The 25,380-nt window shown below is 39.8% G+C and overlaps 1 protein-coding gene across 2 annotated transcripts in view; it reads left to right on the top strand.

The window, feature by feature from the left end:
* The window catches only part of SH3GL2 (SH3 domain containing GRB2 like 2, endophilin A1), a 101,892-nt gene extending 77,183 nt beyond the window's left edge, over positions 1 to 24,709 (top strand). For both annotated transcript variants that reach the window (XM_037373590.1, XM_037373589.1), the window contains exons 2-9: positions 3,604 to 3,672; positions 5,894 to 5,966; positions 11,824 to 11,967; positions 13,780 to 13,913; positions 15,228 to 15,386; positions 16,907 to 17,010; positions 20,304 to 20,434; positions 23,222 to 24,709. In XM_037373590.1, coding sequence (XP_037229487.1) covers positions 3,604 to 3,672; positions 5,894 to 5,966; positions 11,824 to 11,967; positions 13,780 to 13,913; positions 15,228 to 15,386; positions 16,907 to 17,010; positions 20,304 to 20,434; positions 23,222 to 23,421 — 1,014 coding nt within the window. In that variant the 3' untranslated portion in view covers positions 23,422 to 24,709. The remainder of the gene's footprint in view (positions 1 to 3,603; positions 3,673 to 5,893; positions 5,967 to 11,823; positions 11,968 to 13,779; positions 13,914 to 15,227; positions 15,387 to 16,906; positions 17,011 to 20,303; positions 20,435 to 23,221) is intronic.
* Positions 24,710 to 25,380: the final 671 nt, after the last annotated feature.

Below are 25,380 nucleotides of genomic sequence, written 5' to 3'. Positions count from 1 at the left end.
CAGCAGATGTTAACGTTCTGCCTGATTGGAAGTGGGATCTTCATAAAACTGGAATTTGAACGAAGACACATAGCACTTGTTTTCAGTCATATAAAATATGGCAATCCCAACTGCAATAGGTGTAGAAAAGGTCTGCATTTTTTTGCTGCACGAAAATGTTTTCATGACATTTCCCCCTTACCCAGATAATGATGAATAGGTAATCAATATTAGAAAGAGAAGGCATGATCACAAAATAACTAAATAATGTTGGCTGTGGTATCAGATTAGGTCTTGATTCTTCCATGTGACTAGGAAAGGGTGCAGTATTGCCATTTTTAAAGACAACTCAAAGGGCCTAATTTTCATTCTGTTGTAAAGCAAGAACCCTGAAACCTTGACTCAAATGACATGGCAAAGACAACTTTTGTTTTCTGGCTAGCTGTAACTGTTAGCTGGCAATGTTTCTGGCTGCTTCACATCTTTAGCTCCAGAGCAGATCCTCAGCTTATGTAAACTGGCACAGCTTCATGACCTATAATAATAAAATCTGACAATCTTTAGAGAATGCTGGAGTGGTAGCTTTAATGAAATGCTTTAACAGTTCATTTGGAGGATGGGTAGAAAAGGGCTGTAGAATATCTCTAAATTTAGGCAATACAGTGATGAGATAGATGTGGGCTCTGTTGCAGATGCTTAGGCTGCTTTTCTCAGGCCCACTGCTCCCACCTGTCACCTTCAGATTATGGCCTTGCAAAGAGGGCTTAGTATTCTCCTATGAGTAGATTTCCCCCTTCCGCCCTAAGGGGCAAGAATTTTTGAGGGTTTAGTTTTTAATGTTTGGGTTTTTTCTTAAATTTGAATCCTTAATTTGAATTCTCATGGCAGACTGCTGAGTGGCTCCTTCAAGAAGAAAACCAGTATTTAAATTTTCAAGTGGGATTTTGGTTCAGCTGCTCTCTTCCTGCGGTCTGTCAGTGCTTTTCCAAATCAGACTTTTGTCTGGATAATGGGGGTGGAGGTACTTCCTTGAGGGCCTATGAGGTAACTGTCCTGAAAGAAGACTCACCCAGCTCCAGAAGGGCTGAAGACTTCACAGCTCCGCTCACTCCTTTGACTCACTTCTGTTGTCAGTGACAGTACCTGACGCAGAGCTTTAAAAATGAATTTTCTGCTTGGTACATAGCCTTATTAGTCACCTTACATGAGTGACTTATGACGGTGATTCTGAGAGTAATATTTACAAAGTGACCAAGAGTGGAAAGCATGTTTAGAAGAGAAGGATGACCTACCTTTTTGACATAGTGGTGGGACCACTCCATCAGGCTACAGAGCTGCACTATAGCTGCACTGTAGACACACTAAGAATGTGTCATACGTTCCTTAGCTAGACTAACGATGAATATGAAGGGAAGGAGTGATTGCTATGGTTTGCAGATGTGAGATGGGATCTTTAGGGCATCTGTGGAAATGATAAGCCATGTTGTTGGAAATTCTCATCAACTATGAAATTATCCCAAAGTGATGAAAAGTAAAGCTACCGCTAAAAAGGTCTGGGACATTAATTACCTTTGGGTATTTTGTATCCTTGGAGTTCAACTTCAGTTATTAAAAACCTGGTTTGCATATTTAAGTACTAACATATTTGCATACTGTTGTTTTCAAGGACCTACAACCTTTATGGTAGAAAGCTCCTGTGCAGATTTTGCCACATCATATGTGGTGGGAGGTCCATTCATGGGTTGGTGAAGAAAGCTTCTGGTCATTTGTGCTTCTTTTGTTACCATTTTTCACAGAAACTGCAAATGAATGGCACCTTTTAGGACACTGAGTCTATCCATTGTCCACTGCAGAATTGTTCCTAACAGCAGTGAGTTTAAGATCTATGATTTTTTTGTGGCACTTCGCTAATATCTGTAAGGCATAAGTTCACTAATACAGACCACACAAACTCATATGCATTCAGATTAATGACAGGAAAGTGCCTGCATGGATTTGCACATCTCTTCTGTATAGGAAAGAAGGGATAAGTATAGTTTGTTGTTTTTTCAGGATGTTTCATAGTATTGATGTCTCATTAGCGCACCATTTTGGGAACTAATTTTCGAGGAGCTGACAGAAAACAAACAGAGCTGGTAGCCATTTCCCATTGCACAGATAATTATAGCTTGCATTAATAAGTGCTTGGCCATGCTGAACTTGCAGCTTTGTTGGAGTGAACTGGAGCGAATTTGAAATTAGTCGAATGTCTGGATTTTGTTAATGGCATGTAAGTGATTGACTGTGACTCCTCCTCTTCTTTATACTAAAAGCAAGCTATGGAAGAGTTAACACAGTGATTGAAACCAAGAGAAAAAAAAGTACTGTTTTTCTTTTCTCTCTCCGTGTTTATTGTAGGAGTCACTTCACTGAAATCAGTAGATACGCTTAGTTAAAACAGTCTAAAGATGATTCAGAGACATCTAGGAAAGTTTGTAAAATTATGTGTTCAGTACAAAAAGCTAAAAATGGATAGAAAACAGAAAGTCATATGTCTGATGAATTTCTTGTGACAAATACAAGCCCAGTGAATGATTAGTACATTCAGTGGATCATATGCACCTGACTTAGTTACGGAATTACACCACTAAAACACTTTGTGACTGACAGTGCAATTGCTAAAATCTATTTTGAATGATGCTGCATAGCAGTTACCATTCAAATATGTTACTGTCACTTTTACTGACAGTAAGGGGAAACTCAGTTCGGTGTGTTCCACTGAATTAGGGAAATGAAAAAGTAGCACAAAATCATTTTCCAATTAGTTTGAGTATTTTTTTAAAAAAAGGACTATTGCTAAAGATACTGCACCAAAGTTCCTTTTCATTCTTTTTAATAGATCTGTCAGCTGGATATGTTATGTGTAACTCCTGTTAACCTCAAGCTCTTGCATGGTGTGAATGTGGGTTTTTCCATATCTATCTATCTCTTTTATTTATAAACCCAATTTTCAGCAACAAAGGTCTGGCTGTGTCTTGAATCACTATGTTTCTGACAGTTCTTAGGCATGGGTGCCTGTTGTCTTCTGTGTAGCTAGGGTCAGCCTTGGGATCTTCTTCTTGCTTTGTGCTTAGGCATGATTATTACTGTTGATGTTGCTTTGATACCCACTGGACAAAGCAGCTGGGGCCATGTTTCATCCCCACATAAAATATTCAGAAATATTTTAGTGCCTTGACTCCTTCCCCAGTTCATTCTATCTAGTCACCTCCTTTTTCATCAATACACACAACCATGGATATTTCTGTCTGCTGAATACAGAACTGTCCTTGTTGATTAATTGCTTGATAAGTTCTGAGATACAGACATTCATTCAACTGAGGAATAGAGGTGTGGTTTTGCAAAGACATAACAGGATGTACTTCTAACACCAGCAGAAGATTGGGTTTGTGAGACTTAAGCAGTAACATACTATTTTCTGATTGTTTAACTTAAGTTAAAATGTGTTTGAAATTTTTCAAAACGAATAATACGTCTGACTGTTGTACCAACATACAGGAAAAAAAAAAACCCATCTCCTCAGGAAAAGTGGCTAGATTTTTCAGTTATTGCTGAATGTGTTTGTTGTTCTTTTTTTAACTGCAGAAAGTGAGTGAAAAAGTAGGAGGTGCAGAAGGAACCAAGCTAGATGATGACTTCAAAGAAATGGAAAGGGTAAGTCTAAATACAGATGTGTATATTAATTATTGCCATTCATTTTTCTTTCTAGGACAGGAATTTCAAAGTTTTTGTCCCTGGATGACTCAAATAATTTTGAAAGACTTAAATTTATTCAGCAGGACCGAGCGTTCCATTTCTTATTTCTTTCTAACCAAGACATAGGTAATATATTGCACTCTATAATATTTCATTCAGAGACTGAGGTTCAGGTAAGCTACAGATTAGTCTCAGTTAAACCATTGTAGGAGATCTCTGAAAACAGAGAGTCCATCTACAAGATGGCAATTCCAATAGCAAAGGGTGCCTGTAGTTCTCAGCTGTTTGACCATCAGTCAAGAGGAGCAAGAGCTAGCTGCCAAATGGGGCTGACAGTGGCACTGGGATACTCATTCTCAGGTTCAGAAATCCTGTTAGGCAGCCTCCACTGGCCGAGTGCCGTGGGTAGATGGGGCTTATCCCCCAACAGTCTGCTTCGTGAGGCTGGCAGTGGTAGCACTGAGCGTTTTTGTGGAGTGCAGGCGATAAAAAAGAGCCAGCTGTGCGTGGTGGTAATATTTCAGTTGGAAGGATCAGTAGGGGCAGGATTTTTTCTGGCTTTGATTTTGAAAGGTACTATCAAATCTTGTAACACAAACTACTGCTAGGTGATTTGTAGGGGATGTATCTGACATAGAACTCTGATCAAGATAAACAGAGCCTATTTATCTGTACATTTGTATAGTGAGACGGCGAAAAAAACCTTTAATGGAAAATAAAGGAGAAGGGCGTATTTTTTTTACATTTTACAGTGAAAGTACAGCAGAGCTGGTTTCTCTCCTTCTGCCCAGCTTTGCTTTGAATGTGCCACAAGTGTAGGCACTGCTGTCAGAACTGGAACATGTTAACGAAGATTCAGAAAACTGATGCAAGGTTTAGAGTGGAAAATAGGACATTGCAACAGCCAGGGGTGAGTCCCAGGTAGTGCTTGTGGGTGGCATGCGTTGGCAGCCCAGGAGATAAGAGCACTGAGAGTTGAGAAGAGAATGGAGTAAACTCATTGACTGCCTCCCAGTTCCCCACCTGGCCCTGTATCCCCTGCCAGCTTTTCTGCAGGCAGTGAACATACTCCTGCCTATGCCCAGCCTTCTGTTCCCTTGCCCCCACTCTCCTCCGCAGCCTTCTAGCCATTTCTGGGCTCCTTACCAGACAGTTCAGCTACAGTCACCCAGGGCTGGCAGACCTCCTTCTGCTTCTTTGTGTAAAGCATAGAGCAGGACCTGGCAGATGGCAGTGGCAACAGGAAACAGGAAAACGTAAGTCACAGCATGCTGCAACCAACCTGTCTCAGGTGTTCTTTTTTTAAAATAGGAACTTGCCATTATGGTAAAGGAGTTCACTCAAGTTACCCTGCAGAGAAATGCAATGTGTCTTCATAAATGCAGAGTACAGGACAATTTACAGGGATCCCCAAATCTGCCTTTTTTCTTTGAGGCCTGATTCTGGGAGGGAGAGTAGTTGCATACTTTGCTATATGCAGCTTAGGAAGCTAATGCAGCATACTTCTTAAAAAAGCAAGAATTCCTATTACAGTAGAAGAAAGTAATGCTATTCGGTTCTAAGTATTTTAAATTCCTAAATACAAAATAATTTTCCATGGAGTCAGCCAGGGGAAATAAATGGTCAGTGCATCCATGCTGATAGGTTTCTTGAAACTGAAAACTGAGTGGTACCAAGCCTTCCTTACCCCATTTTTACCAGACCTCACTCGGAAAGAGATAGACAGCCCATTTTATCATTGGTAGTTGGTTTTGATTGACATCAGCTTTCCCCTCATTTTGCCAGTTATTAGGGTATCAAGGGTGGCTAATTCTTCAAATAATTTTCAGTGATCATTCTATCAAAAAGTTCTCCCTCTTGTGGACGCTTCACAGTGTGATGTGAAGTATCAGCATGGTACAGTGAGTTGTAACGGAATTCCTAACACATCCTTATGTACTCTGTGCTAATGGCCTCACTTAAGAATGGATGTGCTATAAACGGAAATAGTGGACTCATGCTTTGGTAGTTTTCCAGATATTATTACCATTCTGGTACCATGGCTGTTCTCAGGGATACAAAAATAAAATTATTACAAGAGTTAAAAGAATTTATTAGAAGAAAAAGAAAGAAGGAGAACATCTTCCTTTTGTCTAACATCTTTTTTTCATTTCTTTCTGTTTAACTCTCTGTCCTTTAGAAAGTGGATGTTACCAGCAGGGCAGTTGTGGAAATAATGGCAAAGACAATAGAGTACCTTCAGCCCAATCCAGGTAATGTAATTTCACAGTCTCACACAGTATTTGTAGCACTTTTTGAAAATACTCTTTCTCACCAGTATGTAATCTGACAGATCTCATCCTCACTGGTGCAGTTAAGATGAACACAAAATTGGTGAATTTACTGTGAGGTGGAAGACAGGGAGAGTACAGGCTTCTGTGTTGTGCTGTCAGGGGTACAGAGACTGTCTTTGGAAGGGTTGTTTTCCTTTTGTGTGTTGCTTTAATTAAGGGGGCAGCATATGCCTGGAAACCAGATGTATTTACCTGCAGGCATCTGAATGCCCGCGCTGTGTGCATGGAGGGCTCCCTGGGCGATGGAGGTGGTTGTAGACTCCCCAGGGATGGCAGGGCACAGGCTGGCAGCCAGGGCCCATCCCACTGCTCCAGCCAGGTGCAGGGTGGCCTGGGGCACAGGGGCAGCAGCAGCCCTGGGCGTCAGGCACCTCCCTGATGTAGTAATGGGTTTGCGTGGCAAGGGCTTGGTAGTGGGAGGGCTACAGGGGTGCCTTCTGTGAGAAGATGAGCCAGCTGACTCCAAGATGGACCTGCCGCTGGCCAAGGCTGAGCCCATCAGCGAAGGTGGCGGCACCTCCGTGATAACATATTTAGGAAGGGGAAAAAAACCCTTGAGCAACAAATTGCAGCAGAAGAGAGGAGTGAGAATATGTGACAGCAACAAGTCTGCAGACACCCAGGTCAATGGAGAAGGAGCAGGAGGAGGTGCTCCAGGTGCTGGAGCAGAGGTTCCCCTGCAGCCTATGGTGAAAGACAGCAATGAGGCAGGCTGTCCCATGTGGCCCACGGAGGACCCCACGCTGAAGCACATGGATGCCCAAAGGAGCCTGGAACCCATGGGAACACCTGTGGACCCACAGAGGGAAGAGCCCTGTCTGGAGCAGGTTTCCTGCCAGGAACTGTGATGCCCTCAGGGGACCCACGCTGGAGCAGTCTGTTCCTGAAGGACTGCACCCCATGGAAAGGACCCACGCTGGAGAGTTTGTGAAAAATTGCAGCCCATGGGAACAACTCCTGTTGGAGAATTTCATGAAGGACTGTCTCCCATGGGAGGGACTCCACGCTGGAGCAGAGTGTGAGGAGCCCTCCTCTTGAGGAGGAAGGAGTGACAGAGATGACAAACGGACCACGACCCCCATTCTTCCTGTGCTGCAGGGGAAGAGGAGGCAGAGAAATCAGGAGTGGACTTGAGCCTTGGAAGAAGAGAGGGGTGGGGGAAAGCTGTTTTGAAGCTTTGGTGTTATTTCTCATTATCCTACTGGGATTTGAATGGCAATAAATTAAACTACTTTCCTCAAGCTGAGTGTGTTTGGCCCATGATGATAATTGCTGAGTGATCTCCCTGTCTTCATCTCAATCCATGAGCTTTTCGTTACATTTTCTCTCCCTTGTCTAGCTGGAGAGGGGAGTAATAGGGTGGCTTTGGTGGGCATCTGGTGTCCAGCCAAGGTCAACCACCACACCCGAGTCCTGAGTATGGGGACAGGCCAAGGCCAGGCAATCAGCCCATGGGTGGGGATCAGGACAGGCACAGTGAGGATGTCTGCATGAGGCATCCCTTTGTTCTGCAGTCCCAGTCATTCACCCTGTGTGAGGGACAAGCACCAGGCAGTCCTCGCAGACCACAAGAAGAAAGACAAATTTCTGAAGCAACTTCCTCCAGGGTACAGGAGGAGACATAATAACACCTTTCACCTGGTCCTCTAGTGATCTACCATCCTCCTTAGACGGTGCAAAAAAGGATGGTCATGCTGAACTGGAGAAAAAGGGCAGATGACCAGACATAATCAGAGATGACTAAATTGAGCCTTTAAAATAGAAATAAATGTTTGGTTTTCATGGGGAGATGAAAGAAAAGTTTTGTGATTGGGCTGATGGAGAGCTACATGCTCCTCTCTTGCCAAAGGAGCCTCACAAGTAGGGGGTGATCTGGAGCTGTTATAATCAAGTAAACCTTTCAATTGAAGAACTTCAAGATTTCCTTAGTGATCTAGGAACATAAGAGTTTTCATACTAGCATAAGTCAATGCCAGCTTCACTGATGGTGTCAGTGGAGTTAGGCTTGTGCAAAATTAGCATGAAGATGAGGCCTTCTGCCTGTCATAAATGTCTTCAAGTTTCGTGGGAGTACAGACCAAATTCAGTCATTCAGTGTTAGGAATTTGTTTCCTATAAGCTGGAAACAAATTTGAACCAGTGTGAACTCCAGTGTGGTAGGATGAAGGGCTGTTGCAGGTATAGCTTAACTGGTGATATTTTTATGTTAGATTGCAGAGGAAAAGAGGGTAATTTGATGATGCTGCCAGTGGATTGAAAAAAGTAGGAATAATATTTACAAATTCAGGAGCAGCTAGAACAGTTTCTATGTCAACAGATGAAATACTATTTATGACTTGAGTCTACAGCTTCATTGCCCATTGTCAACAAGCACTCTGCAGGAAAAACAATAGGATTGATAAACGTTATGGGGCTAGTGATAAAATTGTTAACTACTGTCAAGCTGCTGTTGTGCAACATCACATAGACTGAATAGTAAGCTTTGGCTGTTTAGTGCTTCTCTGGCTTCCTTCCTGACACATCTGACTGATTATGATTGCTGTGAATCAAGAAAGAGGCTCACAGCAATGGCAGAGAGCAAAATTTCTGGAGGTAGCCAACAGTGTGATTTCAGGCAACTCAAGCTGATGTTGCTTTGTAGTGCGCAGGAAAGAGCAGTTTCCATGTTCTAGCTACACATCCCTTCATCTGCTTGTGGCATGTGCAAGTGATATCAGAAAATTAAAATTGTAATAGGCAAGAGGAAGATTTACTTTCTTGCATATCAAATGAGATCATGTTATTAATTCCATGGCTGGGCAGTGGTATCAGTTGGAGGAAAAGAGGACTGACTCTTTTCAGTTCTCACCTGATCTTAGGTTGTTTATGCCAGTTGCAAAAAGGCTCCCTATAGTGAGAAGAATTACATGGAAGATTTCCTTCTTAAAGTTGTCCCTGCAACTGTATTACTATTTTTCTGGGGCATCAAAAATGCTGATTTCAAGTATCTCCTGTTTGCTTTCTCATTTTCATAAAAAATAGAAAAATTACAGCGGAAGAGGGAAATTTAATTAAACAAAAATCTTTAACAGCAATATTTAACAGAAGAGTTTCTTTAAAAGTTTGCCTGGATTTGGCAGGGAGAAGAGGCTTTGGGATGGAGCACACATTCTGTTACTTATATAAGTAAGATGTGCCCAGAAAACATCAATATGCTTGGATAACATGGTACTGCAGTGCTAGAGATCAGCTGGCTTCATGGTGTTTTGAAGGATCAATAAATGAAGTATGCAGCATTGTCTAACTTCACTGAACAGTTAATCAGTGCTGGAAGAAAAAGGAAAGGGGGAAGGGAAGGGATGGAAAGAGAAAGGAAAAGAATATTAAAGACAAAGTGAATTTATTGAAAGATGTTGATCTGAGGTTAGTGTGAATGAGAAAGATAGCTTTGTAGACTTCCCAATTATAATATAAAAACCTGAAGGACAGCTGAAAATAACTGAAGCTGAGCATGGTGAAGGCTCAAAGACTTTCACTGCAGGTGTACATGACCATAATTTCAAGAAAAAAGAAGATGCGGGATCAACAATATTGAAAGTACAAGGTATGAGCAATTGAACCCACTGCTGAAGTTTCTTCTGAACTCTTTTGGCAGTATTCTTAGGGTTTGCCATGGCTCTGTTAACACTTTATATTAAGGCAAATAATTAGCGACACCATGAAAGTGAGAGAGAGAGAGTACAAATGGGAGAAGAATCAAGCATTCAGGTCACTTCCATGTATACATCTCTGCCTGTCCTCACTCAGGGTGAAATATAGAGAAGAAAGCGTGTGGCACTAGCACAGTAAAGCAACGGAAATGAAAGGGCTCAAGAGCTCGAGATGGGATTTTAGATTGACTGAGCACAAACTTACCTCTGTTCCCATGGAAGCTGCTGGAGCCAACTTTAAAAGAAGAAAAGTGGAATGAGACCATTGGTGGATGTGTTCTAATATTTCCTACTAAATCAGGATTCTAATGTAATCATTATTAAATGATTAGACGAATCATTGAAGCATGAAATTTTCATGCTTACCTTTCTCTCTTCATGATTTATTTCTTCCCCCTTACCTTATTGTCCTTTCATTTCTTTCATTCTTTCCTGTATCTTTTGCTTTCTACTCTTACCTACCTGTCCAGAATATAGCCTTTTCAGTTTTTTTATATTCCCACTTACATTTTTTTCTTTTATTTCTGAACATACGCCCCCATTTGTTCCTGCTTTAATTCAGCTTGTTGCCTCCATTCCCCTGACTGATTTTGTTTGGGCCTTACGGTTTTTTTATGCTTCTGTATTTTCCCATTGCCACTATCATTTCAATGCCATTTTTAAAGGCCAGACACTTCATTAAAATGAAGTTTCTTATACTGAACAGTCAGCCAGTCTGCTGACAGTAGTTTTGTACTGGGTAGAAACTGAAGGCATCAAGAAATTCAAATGCTGAAAAGCATGGTCTGGCAGCATTCAAGGGTAGTGAGTAGGCTTATGAAAACAAAAGTACTATATGTTAAAAATATGTTATCCTTTCATAGCTACTTGTCAGGCAAAGTAAGTACTGCAACACTTGCCTGATTTTTCTGTATCTGTCTCTGTGGCTATGTCTGTGCATACATTTTCGTGTCACAAAGCAAAACATTCAACAAAAAACATCTCATGATATGCACTTTCAACAAATTAAGAGCAAAACAGTTGTTGGCTCTAGTCTGCTAATGTTTTTGTTTTGTTGCAGAAATGTGTGCAAGGTTAAGTTCTGAGCAATGGAATCAGCAGACAACAGTGTGAGCTACTAATATTTTATAAACAGAAATATTAACTCATAAGAGCAACTTACAAAGTCAAGCCTTTGCAAGGAGCAAGATAGAGGCATGCATAGTTGCCTTCCTGTAGCACACACAATAACATACATAGAAACACCCACTGAGTCAGCTTTGCTGGCAGTGGGATTTAGTTGGAAAAATTTGAAGTCAAGTGCCGTTAATTAATTCACTCTCTGCAGGCCAGTCACATTCTGTACTTGCAAAAATTCCCTAAAACACGTCATCAAACAAATCAGTTCTTCTGTCTTTGCTGTCTTTGTTTTCATTAATTATGATAATTGTATGCCTTCTTCCGATCTCAGTTGTGTATCTGAAATAAAATACAAGCTGAAGTACAGTTGAAAACCATATTGAAGCAGGAGTTTCCCCAAATCCCTGTAAAAAGCAAAAAGTGTTTCAAAGTTTGTTGGACATGATGTTTGGGGACATAGGTTTTATTTAATATTGTACAACATAAAAATTTACAAACATTTAAAAAATGTGGGGCACCAGAGTTTAATCTTGAGTGTACCTAGTCTGGACTTTTCCTTGAGAGGAAGGCTGGCTCATCTCCTATCCTTCTGGTACCTGAGTATTTTAAGGTTAAGAATTTGGGGATAGCTTAAAGATTTATTATCCACGTGAGTTGTAGCATGTCAAATGTGCTATCTTGGGAGTGTTCCTGGGCTTTCTTCTGTCCAAGTCGTTTCAAGGGAAGCTTTGTCTTAAAGTTAAGGTCAGAGCCCCCTCTCTAGCCTACCAGCAGGAAAAAAAAGTCAGTGACCAACATTTCATTCCTTTGCTCTAAAAATAATTGATGATAACCAGGGCTTAGTCCTAAACTTAGATAATGTCCTTCAAATACATTGCAGGTAGCTCAGATAAATTTAAGGAGTTCATTCCTGTCTTGTCTAGTCAAACTGTTGCATGTTTGTAACTTCTATTACTTGCCTGCTTCAGCTTCCAGGGCTAAACTCAGCATGATCAACACCATGTCAAAAATTCGAGGGCAGGAAAAGGGACCAGGTTACCCTCAGGCTGAAGCCTTGCTGGCAGATGCGATGCTGAAATTTGGCCGAGAACTTGGAGAAGAATGCAACTTTGGTAACCTCATTACTTCCCTTTCCATTACAATGCAATAAAAATGGCAGTAAAATTTAATATAACTTTTATTATTAAAGTGTTGCGCTCTTATAAAGGAAGAACTTCTGCATGAAGTATCAGCATTCTGCTTCATCAGACTTCCCCTTTAAAGTTGGTCTAGGCCTGTCGAGTATCATTTGCAGATTTGCAGTCGAATTCTTTCCATTTGGACCCATATCCACATAGACTTTAGGCTGCCTGTCATAGATTATGTTACTGGGCATGTGTTGGGATGAAACATGTTCGTGTTCAGAAATCATATTATAGTCTATGTGTGTGTACAATAAAACCCTTTTGTCCTCAGAATCCTTATAATAAATGTTAACTGTCTTCATTACAGGCAAGGAACAAAGGCTAATGTTTTTTTAATAGACTTTGACCTTTTTTTCTGACCAAATTCCACATTTTCAGGCACTAGTGAGTACTCCTGTCTTATGTGTCAACCATTCCTCCCTCCAAGCCCCAAATGGGTTTACAGCTACCTCCGTCAGAAATGTTAAACTGAGACTTAACATCATGTTCTTCAACAGTAGAGGTCTACTTAAAAGAGATGACATTCACGACAGGATCCTTTGTCTTTCTGTCCTATTTATGTAGGCCTCTCAGTGGCCATTTTTGTATGGCAACACACAGGGTCGTCAAATAGGACTGAAAATTCTACTTCATATTTGAATCTTTATAAAATGTTGTTTCTGGCACAAAGATATCGGTAATGGAAAAGGTACTTTCTTGTTTGTTTTATATAATTTACTGGTTAGTTTGGCAGATGTGAGTCAATTTGTGCTGCAGACTACTGAATTGGTTTTATAATTGGTTGCCTCTCATTTGCTAAATTTCAAACACATTTTTAAAAGGAAAATGAAGAACTAAGAGAATTTTGTTTTTGCAAATTGCTGTACATTCCTTAATGATTGCAGTAGCACGCAGAAAAATACATATGGCAATTATTTTCACATTGTTAACTAATAGCAGCTGTTGTAAGTGTTTGTCACTCTTCATCCGGGTCTGGCAGGCTCTCTGGTTTTGCAGTGCATTGCTGGCATCCGCTGCTTGGGAGACTGCTCCTGATTTCTCACATTTTTAGGTTTTCAGACCCTGTATACTCTTTGAAAATGCATTTTTTTCCATGAACATACATCTCAAACCAGGAGGGTATTTTTGAGCTTCGTGCTTTTGTTTTTATGCAGAGGAGGTAAACCAGAGTGGTGGCTTTTGTGGCCCTCAAGTTAATATTGGAGATCTCGGAAGGCATCTAATTATTCCTGACTTTTATGAATTTGAGTAGGTATATGAAGATGATCATTTCATCAAAAAATTTTTTAATCTAAAAAAAGTTCTGTGAAATCATTAAGAATTTTTACATTTGATACTATCACCAGTTTCACTGATACAAACAGGGATACCTATACTTGCATCAGAGCTGTTTTTGTACATGGTCTGGTGTCTGGTGACAGCAACACTGCAGCAAATACGGGTAATTCTTTTTTAGCATGTTTGTTTCACCAGAGTGGCGAATGAACAGGTAATGAGGGGTGTGGAGGAGGCTGCCTTGATGCAGCATGGATCCTCAAGTTCAGCTGTGTTACAAGGCATAAACTCTGGGGGCTGCTGAAGTGTGAAATCCATGTTGCCCTTTCACACAGTGCGTCGTGCTCTGTTTCTTTCCTGAACTTGAGACTTGAAATGTTAACTGAAATTTCCATGACTCAATTCCATTCTACAGTGATTTGGAATGAAGTTATTTTCAGATAAACTGGACGTCTTTTCTTTCAGGGCCAGCACTTGCAGATGTGGGAGAAGCTATGAAGGAGCTTTCTGAAGTCAAGGACTCTTTAGACATGGAAGTGAAACAAAACTTCATTGACCCACTTCAGAATCTCCATGACAAAGATCTGAGGGAAATACAGGTATTGCCCTCAACGTAGCTTTTTAGTAATGCCAAATGAGCAAGTTGCGTATATGTTCAGAATTTATGTTAGTTGTGTAGTTTAAAATGAGCTTTCAGATTTGCAGATGATCTAATTTTAGTCTTTTTTGGTTTGAGTTTTACTTTTCAGTTCTGTCTCTTGTGTTGATGGTTTAAAAAGGGAAAGATCAAAATCCTAATTTTTTTTAAGCATCACCAAGCTTATGCAGGCATGAACCCAGTACTCTAATCCTACCATTTGGAAGCTCATTTCACTAAACAGATGAACAGATGTTTACATTCAGTTTTCAGGTGTATGACACATGAGGGCATTTTGGTAGTTGCCTGTAGACTGGCACTACTCTCTTATCTGCATGAAGACTGTTTCAAAAACATTCCCAGGAACTTTGAACACGAACACTCTTTGCTTGCACGAATTACATAATTAGTAATCCAAGAACCAGCCAGCATTTACCGAGAAAAATCTGTTTGCACACATACTTCTGTGGACACAATGTAGTTTTATAATTGTGGAAGTTAAATTGCCTCCCAATTCAGCAAATCCTTATCTGTATAAGCAGCTATTTTTCTGAGCTCAGTAAGGCTTTCATATTGTTAAATATATGTGGAAAAAAGATGTCTTAGGCAGTTTGATATAATTTAAAAAGTTGGCAAGGTTATAAATATCATAATAGGTGACGAATTGATTCTTCTGAGGGAAAGTAAACATCTAAACTAACCATGATCATGCTGACAGCATTAACTTTTGGCCATCTTGATATGGCAACTGCTAAACACATTGACATGAATGTTATGTCAGTTAACAAACTAGTAAACCTTTAATAAAAGATAACATAAAAGATCCTTCAGCGGTCTGATGGAAATGATAATATTTTCTTTGTTGCTTTGTTTATGAGAACTGTTAAACAGGCAAAAATTTACCAACTTGTCCTTTTAATAGAGTTTTCTTTTAAGCATCTAGGGAAAACCCATAGCGTTCAGGTAATTCTGCACCAGAATTAAAAAGCTGGAAACTTGGTGATCTTTTGTACAGATGGCAATTGCAATTATCCATTCTGTGCGGCCTTTTTTGAGTATTGAAAGTCTGTCATTTACACAGCAGCACACCATCATTTCTTAAGTGATATGTAAAACCACTTCATTGTTCTGTATTACTCCCCTCTGGGGAAGGGTTGTTACACAGCAAACAACACAGGCTTGCAAATGTACATGGACTAACTGGTTACAATGTGGTATAAGGAGGGCTGGGGAACATCCTTTTTTCTGTGCTTGTGTTTGTGTTTTTGTTTTCTAGCACCACCTAAAGAAAATGGAGGGTCGACGCCTGGATTTTGATTACAAAAAGAAAAGACAGGGCAAGCTGCCTGATGAAGAACTTCGCCAAGCGCTGGAGAAATTTGATGAATCAAAAGAAATTGCTGAATCAAGCATGTTCAACCTTCTGGAGATGGATGTGAGATATCCCTTGCTGATCTTTGAGCTGAATCTTAAAAAGAGAAGGATACAAGTTCAGCAGTGAAGGCAGTCTGAAGCAGTGTAGAACTTGAAATCTGTATTAAATCCATGATGCTACAGATTCCTGTCGCTGTACAATGGGGAAGCACTTGCTTTCTCATTGGACTCAGTGAGAGGCTCAGAAACCACAGTAATGTACCACCTACACATTAGTGTAGGACTAATTTTATAAGTATTTTATAGGTAACTGAGCTAAAGAACATAAATCCTCGGTAGCATCATTGTGCTTCCTAACTGCATAGTATTACTTAGAAAACAAAAATATATTATTTCTTAAAATTAGTTACATGTAAGTCATGACTTTTACTTAGCTGTGGTTTTAGGGTTTGAGCCAAGGCTTTTGCTCAAGTGTGTGGGCTGCTGAGATGATTGGTGAAGATCAGAGATGATGAACTCACAGCCCCATGGTCTGTGCTGTAAGCAGATGCAATAGTGACTAAAAAGGCCAATTACTGTCACTGCTTAAATCTGACTCTGCAGCATATTTTGTGCTTACGGACTGGCTTAGGACTGAGCATCTTAGTTTTTTTAATCTATTTATAATTAATGTTGAAACTGTAAAATCAAGTGAGAAGAAAAATTTCTCTTTTGGAGGAAAAAAACATTTCAGCTGAAGTCTGTCTTACAGAATATGTAGTCAAAGGAAACTCGGTTTAAATATTTCTGTTGAAGTAAATGATTGGATATATTCAAAGTTTAAATACACATCTAATTCTAATTAATTCTTCAGTTTGTTACCAGATTGCTGTAAGAGGGGCCATAACAAACCTGAAAATATTTGCATTTAAAAACTAAATACAGCTGTGCTGAAATGAAAGAAGTGTAACAAATTTGTAGTTTTAATCCTTGCAGTAACATCCAGCCCTGTGTGGCCAGATAATACTGACTGGCACTACACTACTCTGTGTCTACCATGGAAACTGCTGGCAATTGCATTGCCAACACAAGAGTTTTGGATGTTTTTTCCCTCATGAAGTGGAATGCTATCTGCCTTCACTACAGATATTCTAAACCCCAAACGTCATAGTATCATCCCATTGTTGTCTGCTTCACAGGCCAGAATACAACAGAAGCATGACCTTAGTCCATATGGTTTTGTGCCCCTCAAAGGCAGGGTGGGGAACATATATAATGCTTTCATGGCAGTCTCATTACGGTCCTTTTATTTTCGTAGCGTATGCTGACCAAGGTAGGTCTGTAGGTTGCTGTTTGAGTAAATCAGCCATGGAGATGATCAGCAGAGAAGGGCTTCATTTACTATTCCAGTTCAAGTCACAACCAGTCATGGTAGTGAGTAAAGACTGGTACGTAACTGTTTGCATACTACAAAGATGAATCAGGTGTTTAGAGAGATAAGTAAAAATGCCTTTGCAGTGTCAGTGTGACAGTGGTCTTTACTCGCTATTGCTGAGCTGTTAGCACTCGTCTAAGATCTGATGCTTTAATGTCAATCCTCAGATTGAACAAGTGAGCCAGCTTTCTGCTCTTGTACAAGCCCAGCTGGAGTACCACAAGCAGGCCACGCAGATCCTACAGCGAGTGACTTCTAAGCTGGAAGATAGGTAAGCACTTTTTGTAAGTTTGTTGAATTGTTTTTTTTGTTTTACAGAGGCAGAGAACCTATGAATAGAATGCAACACTGTTACCTTTTGCAATCTGGTAATTGTATGTTTATGAAAACAAGGGCCATTTCATTAGGTAATTGCAGGCTAAAGTTTATATGTTTTGGAGATGCATATACTTCTGAGTATGATTGAGTGAGGACCAAGCTCAGGAAGGCAGCTCAGTGAAGCTGTTAAATGTGATTTAACTGAAATCAAGTGTTTATAAAATACTGGTAGTCAGTGAGACTTACAATTTGGATTCCTTACCATTCCTGCATGTATTCACAAAGCACTCTCTGAGAGATGATGTTAATGATTGCTATTGAAAAAGAACATCTTGTTATGTTCTCATCTATGTGAAGATCTTCCTGAGCCAGGTAGTGAGACCCCCATCATTTGCAACTTATTAAATATTCTTTTTTTTCCAGCTTTATTATCAGATCAAACTTGATACAAGGCTTAACTGATTTTACCTCTTCCATCTCTTTTTCTGTAACTGCAAATGCTATCTCAGAATTGATACAAAATCTTTTAAATAGAATTTTAGAATTTTGGGGTTAGAATTTTTGTTTTTATTAAAACAAAACAGATTGTACTCCCTTGAAATGAGGAAAATAATGTTTGTAAAAGCTTATCAGCTTCCCACACATATGTCCTTCTTCAAGGAAACTTAACATACAGGAAGATTTCTTTAGTTCGCATGGTTCTAGAGGACTCTTCCTAAAAGTTAGACATAGTTACCAAGAGCAGACAATGTTCACATACTGTGTGAAGGCAGCTTGTTAATCATATATGATTCATTGCTGTTTTCTGATGTCATTAGTGTAGATCTAATGTTTTTGGGTACTACTGTGTCTGTCAGTGTTTATTTTCTCAGAGCACACAGTCTGTAAGCCTCATCCAGTTCAAAGTCCTAAAATTTCTTTGCAATTAGGAGCAGCGCTTGTTTTGTTAGGTAGGCTGCCCAACAGGCTGTTTCTGGATAGTTTGCAGTACTGTCTAAACAGCTAACAGAATGATTTTCAGCACTTCCAAACGAATACTGCAATTCCGTTACTTTACATAAGCATTAAAAAATCCCCAGGAGCAGGTTGTTATATATTGTTACATATAATGTATACATTACAAGACAAAGTGAGGATACCTTTCTCCGCAACAGATTTATCTTTCTGTATCAATTCAGATAATCCTTTGTCCTTTTGAAACTTCTGCTAAATGATCAGTATCTTTATTTTAAGTTTCAGCTGTTTTCAACAGCCTCAGTCAACCAACCTCAATCAAACTTCTGTTACAGATCAGCTGAAGTAAAACTGCATAAACGTAGTGTGCATCCCTAATTGTAAAGAGTCTGCTGGCTAAATCATCCTTTGTCCACAGCACTGGGCACAAATTAGAGCACAGTGATATATGCTCATGCCAACATATATCTTGTCTTTCCCTGCTGGTGGTATGCAGGCAGCAAAGAATGCATGGCCCTGGGTTTTAAGGGTTGTTTTATTGACCTTATGGACTAGAAAATAAATAATGCTTTACTTTTAAGCTGAGAAAATTTGTTACTGTTCACTCTCAGTGATGTCTACAACACATACTGCCCATTTTCTAGATCCTTTTTTAATAAAATGATGTGAATGAAACTTGTTCATGCTTTTCTTTGGCATGGACAATGTCTTCTAACTGCTAAGACTTTCATGTTTAAAACATTGTCCAAAGAATTTTTAAAGATATGAGTTAGACTGCAAGACCATGAAAAATTTTAAAATGCACTCAAGTCTTCTATTCTTTCTGAGCTCTTTAGCTTAGGCTTCAAAACTTTCTTCAGGAACTGTCAGTGCAATAATTTTCATTTTTCTTCTACACATTAGTGGAAGGAGTAAGCTTCCTTAAAAAATGCCACAATTACAGGAACTGGGACTTCAGAAACTTGACAAACATTGGGAGATTTGCAATAAAAGTAATAATGGAAGGTCAGAAAAGGCTTTTCCTTTCAGACTCTTTTTCATCAAGCAAAAGGAGGCTGCAGTTTCCAAGTGAACAAGTGACAGAGCAACTGGGAAGCAGGAGTGGTTTCCTTGGAGATGTTTCTTTTCTTAAGAAACATGGCTCCTGCTGAGCTTTTGGGTAATTTTTAGCAAGTCACTAGAACTGTCACTTTCTAGTTCATAATCTGTATAAAATGGTGTTTGTTTCACAGAAGTATTAAGTGTAATGGAACTTGTTTAACTGTTTCTTTCTTCCAACATTATGGTTTTGAAAAGGTAACTTCTGTTAATGAGTGAAACACAGCAAAGCCTTTTTATTTGTTTATTTTGACATCATTAATTTATGCTTTCAATATGTTTTATGTTTTCGTTTATGAAGAAGAAAAGCAGTCTCTGGGGACAGACTAATATTAATAACATTTTGGGCGAAGAGGAAACCCTTGTTATGAGGACAAAACCCAGTTAAGTTAGAAGCAGTTCTTTTAAACAGATAAATGAAAACATGCTATCAACACGCCTGGGCCAGATCTAGATAAACTTAGGGCAACCAACTTGTCCTTTAAATTCAGAAGTCTTGACTCAAGTATTCTTTCATATGCAATATTAGAAATATATATGGCAGTTTTCTGCATAAGCTCCTCTGATTCTGTTGTCATCCCTTCCCTGGATGTTACCCTGGAATTTGAAAATGTACCCTTTTCTAGTAATTCTAGATTTCTCAATTAGAAGAATAAGTTGACATCAATGATACATAATGTTTTAATTTTGAGAATCAGGAAAAGTGGAGTTGTGTGCATTTGTGAAACAAGTATTCCAAATTACAGATTACTGAAGTCTGCAACTGAAGTCAGTACATTCCCACACAGTCTCCTCACATAATGACAAGAGTTGGCATCAACCAAGTGACTAGTGAAGGCTTGCCAGGGACAGAAGCAAAAATCATGCTAAAAATGGGAGATGTTTGTACAGCTCTTCTGTAAGCATTGCTCATCACTTAACAAGCTTTTCCCCATTAGAAGCGCTTTGTTATTGTTAGACAAAAAGAAGCCAGACAAAATGCTATGTTCCTGGAGGGAACTTCATGGCATAGTCACATCAGGTGGTTTTTGGTAATTTAAACTAAAGTAAACAAAAAAACACTCCAAATGCCAGAATGTGTTCAATCTGGATCATTGGTGGATGGCAACTTCAGCCATGGAAATAATGTTGTTTGGTGCATCTCATCTGTTAACAAGAATCTAACTCTTGACATTTAACTTCATGTTTTGGCAGAATAAAAGAGGCATCTTCACAGCCCAGGAGAGAATACCAGCCCAAACCTCGTATGAGCCTGGATTTCACAACTGGTGACAATACTCAGCACAATGGAGGAATATCTCATGCCACCACACCCAAACCATCAGGTAATGGCAGTAGCAATGTGAGAAGAAAAGCCAGCTCTGTCTGAAGTTTTGCTACAGTGCAGAAGTTCCAAGTTCCATGCTTTCTTCTAGAGATTAGTTCTTCCATATTGAGGGAAAATGAGAAGGAGGATAGTATGGGTATTTCTTTGTAAAGTGTTCACATCCCCAGGCAGGAGAACAGAGATGGATCAACCATTGCTTTAAGTGTGTCTTTGGGTCAAAAATTTTCTTAGTCCTATGCGATGGTATGACCTTGACTGGATGTCCAGGTGCTCACCAAGCCACTCTATCAGTCCCCTCCTCAGCAGAACAGGGGGAGAGAAAATAAAACAATAAAACTCGTGCGTCAAGATAAAGGCAGTTTAATAAAGCAATAGCAAAGGTCGCATGCAGAAGCAAAGGAAAGCAGAAGGTGTTATTCAGTACTTCCCATCAGCAGGCATTGTCCAGCTAATTCCTAGGAAGCAGAGCATCAGTACACAGAGTGGTTGCTGTGGAAGATGTATGTCTTAAATATGCCCCCCGCCACCACCCCCTTCCTCCTCCTTTCTCTGAGCTTTTACTGCTGAGCATACATCATATGGTATGGAACATCCCTTTGGTCAGTTTGGGTTAGCTGTCCTGGCTATGCCCGCTCCCAAGATGTCGCTCACCCCCACCCAGCCTACTGGTAAGGGGGGAGGCTGGAGGGGCAGCCTCGGCTGTGTGGGAGCGCTGCTCAGCAGTAGCCAAAACACTGGTGTGTTATGGCCACCCTTCCAGCTACCAGTACAAGGCACGGCTCTGTGAGGGCTGCTGTGGGGAGAATCTCCACCTCAGCCAGACCCAATACATCCTAGAAGCTCAAAGAGATGCTGCCGTGCTAAATTCACCTTAAAATACAGATCTTTATGAAACAGGCATTTAGAAAACTGAAAGAACAAATGGAAGTTTTCCATGAAAATGCAGAACCCTGAACCCTTTCGCCCCTCACCCACCCACCCACCCAACCTCCATAACTTTATGCTACTTTTTAAAACTAGTTATTGCAACACAAAAAGCCTGAAAGTAAAAATCACTAAAAGGAAAAACAAAGCCATTTGGATTATTTTCTTTGTCCAGTTGGGAGCAACATAAGCAAGAATAAGCATTTGTATGATTGTGCATAATAGTTATCTTAAAGAAGTATTTATTTCACACTAGCACATGCCAAGAAAGCTTTATTATTCGTTTCTCCCAGTAATGATCTGTTTTCCCATGTTGCGGTGAGGACTGTCTTCTGCCTAGACCCTGACCTCAGTTATTCCAGTTTACCTCAGTGACAACTGCTAGCACACTCCACCTTGCAAGACTGGATATTTTTTCACTAGATCTTTAATCAGTATTTCCTTCCTTCCCATCACATGTTTTATGTTCTCCCAGGTACAGGCAGCAATAGCATCTCCATTTGGCACCTGCAACAGGAAACTATCTTGCATGATCTTGCAAACTCCTAGTAAGCTCCTTACTGTGCTAGTGAGGAGGGGGATACAATGGAGAGGCCTTGTGTGTGAGTGTGGTTTGAGTCTTGTATGCTAAAGATCTCCTCGTGCAGCTCTCATGCCACTCACATGCGTAATTTTCTACCTCACTTCTTTTTTGCAGTGTTTTTTAGCACTTGTCTGTGCTAAGATAGTGCAGACCGATGTTTCTGTGTCTCTTCAGCATTTTTGTATGAGAGAGTGATATTTTTGCAATATTTTTGTCCTAAAATAGCTCAAGCATAGGCCTTCTAGACATAGTGAGTGTTTGAAATGAATATACAGAAAGTTCGAATCTGAAACTTATCCATCCTGAAGCCAATACACATGGAGAAGCTGAAATATGTATTCTTAAAAGTGCCATTATGGTGCAGTGGCATGTGTTGGTTCATTCTGACCACTGGAAGTGCATGAACTTTTACTATGGAAAGTCAGGTAGGGATATAAGATTCTTTACAATTTAGTGCTGCAAAATCCGAAATATTTTGACCAGTAACAATTTTGCTTTCGGTAGGCTTGAAGCTAAAGAGACTTCAGGGAGGGGGAATATGGGAAATAGGAAGAATATTTATTAATTTCATATAATGTTTGAAAATCTAATCTAACTAATAACATAATAATTTCCATTAGCCATACTAAAGGTTTTATGGTCAGATGTTCGTGAACTAACATATTAGAAAGCTTTCAATTTCAAACTAGTTCTGAATCTGTCCTGGTGGCCCTTCAGTCGGGTGTTTTGTGGGAATGGGGAGGAAAAGTGTTTGGAAACCTCAGATTAAAATTCAGAGGATTAGGAGCATCTAGAGTGGTTTACAGTATAGCTGTACCAATGAAGTCTCCAAATAAAGGACAAAGACGCAGTTGTATCTTCACTGTTGTTCTAATTACATCATTTACTTGAAGTAAATAGACAAAGCATCTCTCTGCCAGTAAAGCTGGAAATACATTAGAACTTCTGCTTTACGTTTTGTGTTTTACAAACAGATAAAAACTAGATTCCAAACTGGTCATAGTCATGCTTTTAGGTGTGGGTTTGACTGTAGCTTGGTTCTTTTAGGATTCTCAGACATTTACTAGCAGTCACATAGGAAAACTGAAGGCTGCCAAAGCTGATAGCTGTCTTGTAATGAAGTTTAGCAGTCCAGATTTAGATGTTACCAAAGAACTGTCATCAGCATCTGAGTGATATGAGAAGCAGCAAAATCTGTGGTAGGTACAATGGTAAAAAGGATATGCTGTAACTGTTGGGATTTTTAAGCAGATTGGTTTTTGTGTTTCTTCTCCACAGGTGCTCACATGGATCAGCCATGCTGCCGAGCTCTGTATGACTTTGAACCAGAAAATGAAGGCGAGCTGGGATTTAAAGAGGGTGATATCATTACCCTCACTAACCAGATTGATGAAAACTGGTATGAGGGGATGCTTCATGGCCAGTCAGGTTTCTTCCCCATCAATTACGTTGATATTCTAGTTCCATTACCCAATTAGGATGGCTGTTCCACCACCTCTGACCCAGATAGTTGTGTCAGTACCACTGCTTTCAAAATGCTGCTTCTTACACCTTGTAAGTGCAAACTGCAGGGTTTAGAGTCATCAGTTTCCACGGAGCATCTTTGGTTTATGTGTTGTCATGCTGCATGGTGGTGATACATACTATCTTCTGAGCCAGCATAGTGTGGGTTAGTTTATTGGCCATGCTGGCCTGGTGGTAACCAGAGCCGTTACTGAGGTGAAGCTGGGAAGATGATGGCAAGCAAAGCAGGTAACTCATAGTAAAGTAGCAGGAAGTGAAGGTGGTATTGGGAAGATAATACCTATCACCACTGTATTGCTTTTCAGTCTTAGTTCTCTATAAAAGAGGAAAACGTTCTTGCCATTTCATCTTTTCCTTCCTAATGATGCAGTTCACACAAGTCTAACATTGACTAACCAGAACTGTACCTTCCAACCAAACTGGCTTGCTCTTCTCACAGAGGCAATGTAAATGTAGACCCTCTGGTTTCTCATAAAGCAAACCACTGTACTGTGTGTCCTGCTGCTCTCTGCTCATTTTTACGTTCTTAATTATTGTTAAAAGGCCTATTTCCATCTAGAGGTAAACTGTAAACCATAAAATGGGGATTCCTATAGTAAAAACCTTGGACCATAAAGCACCTGAATTTGCCCTTCAGGAACTTTAAGCATGCTCACCAAAAATGCCAGTAAGAGGGCAAGATGGGGAATAAAACTGGCATTTGTTAACTGTTTCTTGTCAAGTCTTGGCACAAAATCATGCTGCTTAAGCACCAGATATCCTTTGTAAACTCATCCACTGAGGAATACAATAACCAACCAAACATGACCCTCACTTCATTTGTTTCTGTCTACCATGTGTTCTTTGAACATCATTTGTGCATATTCTCTCCTCAATGAGGACTAAATAAAACTTACCTTTTTGTGTTGCACAATTAAAGACATGTGGCTGTATATGCAAAAATATTTTCCATATGTTTAGTTGGTTCACTTGTGTTCCTCTGTCCTGCACTTTGTGCATACAGTGCTGTGCCTAGCTTCTTGGCATTCTTTTGGTAACAGTTGCAGAAGTTCTGTTAGTTTAGTTATCCAGAGTTCTATTTATCTAAATTGTACAGACTCTCAGAGATTTAATGTGCTGCTTTGAATGTGCCACTTCAGTACTGGATGATGTGAAATGAAGACAATTCCCTACTGCTTAATGTATAAACTATATCATGGAAAGTATTGATATTTCAAATAAATGCTGAGATAATAACTAGAATAATGTTGTGGATTATTTTTTGCTTTCAAATCTGTCATGCTAAGCAGCTAACAAGAATTTTATTTCAGAAGGCAAATTCCTCATTTCCTGCAAATGTGAAAAATACTTTTTTTGTCATTATCATGTTGCTTCAGTCAATTAAAACTCATATGTATAATACCCCTTATAAACAGGAGAAACTGAACACTAAGCACATTAAATCAGTGGCATGATGACCAGCAATCTTGTGGATAGGAGGTTGTTTCTCATTAAATAATGCTGGTGTTCACAACCCCCCCTAGTAAAGCTTAAAGACATGCTAACTTATAGTTTAATTTTTATTTCATATGACACAGCATTTTATTTCATTTTATATTCTTTGTTGTACACGTACTGTGGTGGATTAGCCTTGGCAAAGGGCCAGACACCCACACAGCTGCTCACTCGCTGTTTGTCCTTAGAGAGAGGATAAGAAAGTTGTGATAAAGACAGGGAGATTGCTAACCGGTCACTGTCACAAGCGAAACAGACTTGACTTGGAGAAAGCTAATTTATTAGCAATTAAAAGTAGATCGTGTATAGTGAGAAAAAAAGGACAACTAAAATAGCACCTTTCCTGCCCCATTCCCCAAGGTCAAAGTCGCTCCTTTGCTCCTGACTCCCTCCAACCAGCAGTGCAGGGAGATGTGGAA

This window comes from Falco rusticolus, chromosome Z (assembly GCF_015220075.1).
Source record: "Falco rusticolus isolate bFalRus1 chromosome Z, bFalRus1.pri, whole genome shotgun sequence".
Classification (NCBI taxonomy): domain Eukaryota; kingdom Metazoa; phylum Chordata; class Aves; order Falconiformes; family Falconidae; genus Falco; species Falco rusticolus.
The sequence above is the reverse complement of the archived record's forward strand: the minus strand, read 5'-3'. Positions and strand labels throughout refer to the sequence as shown.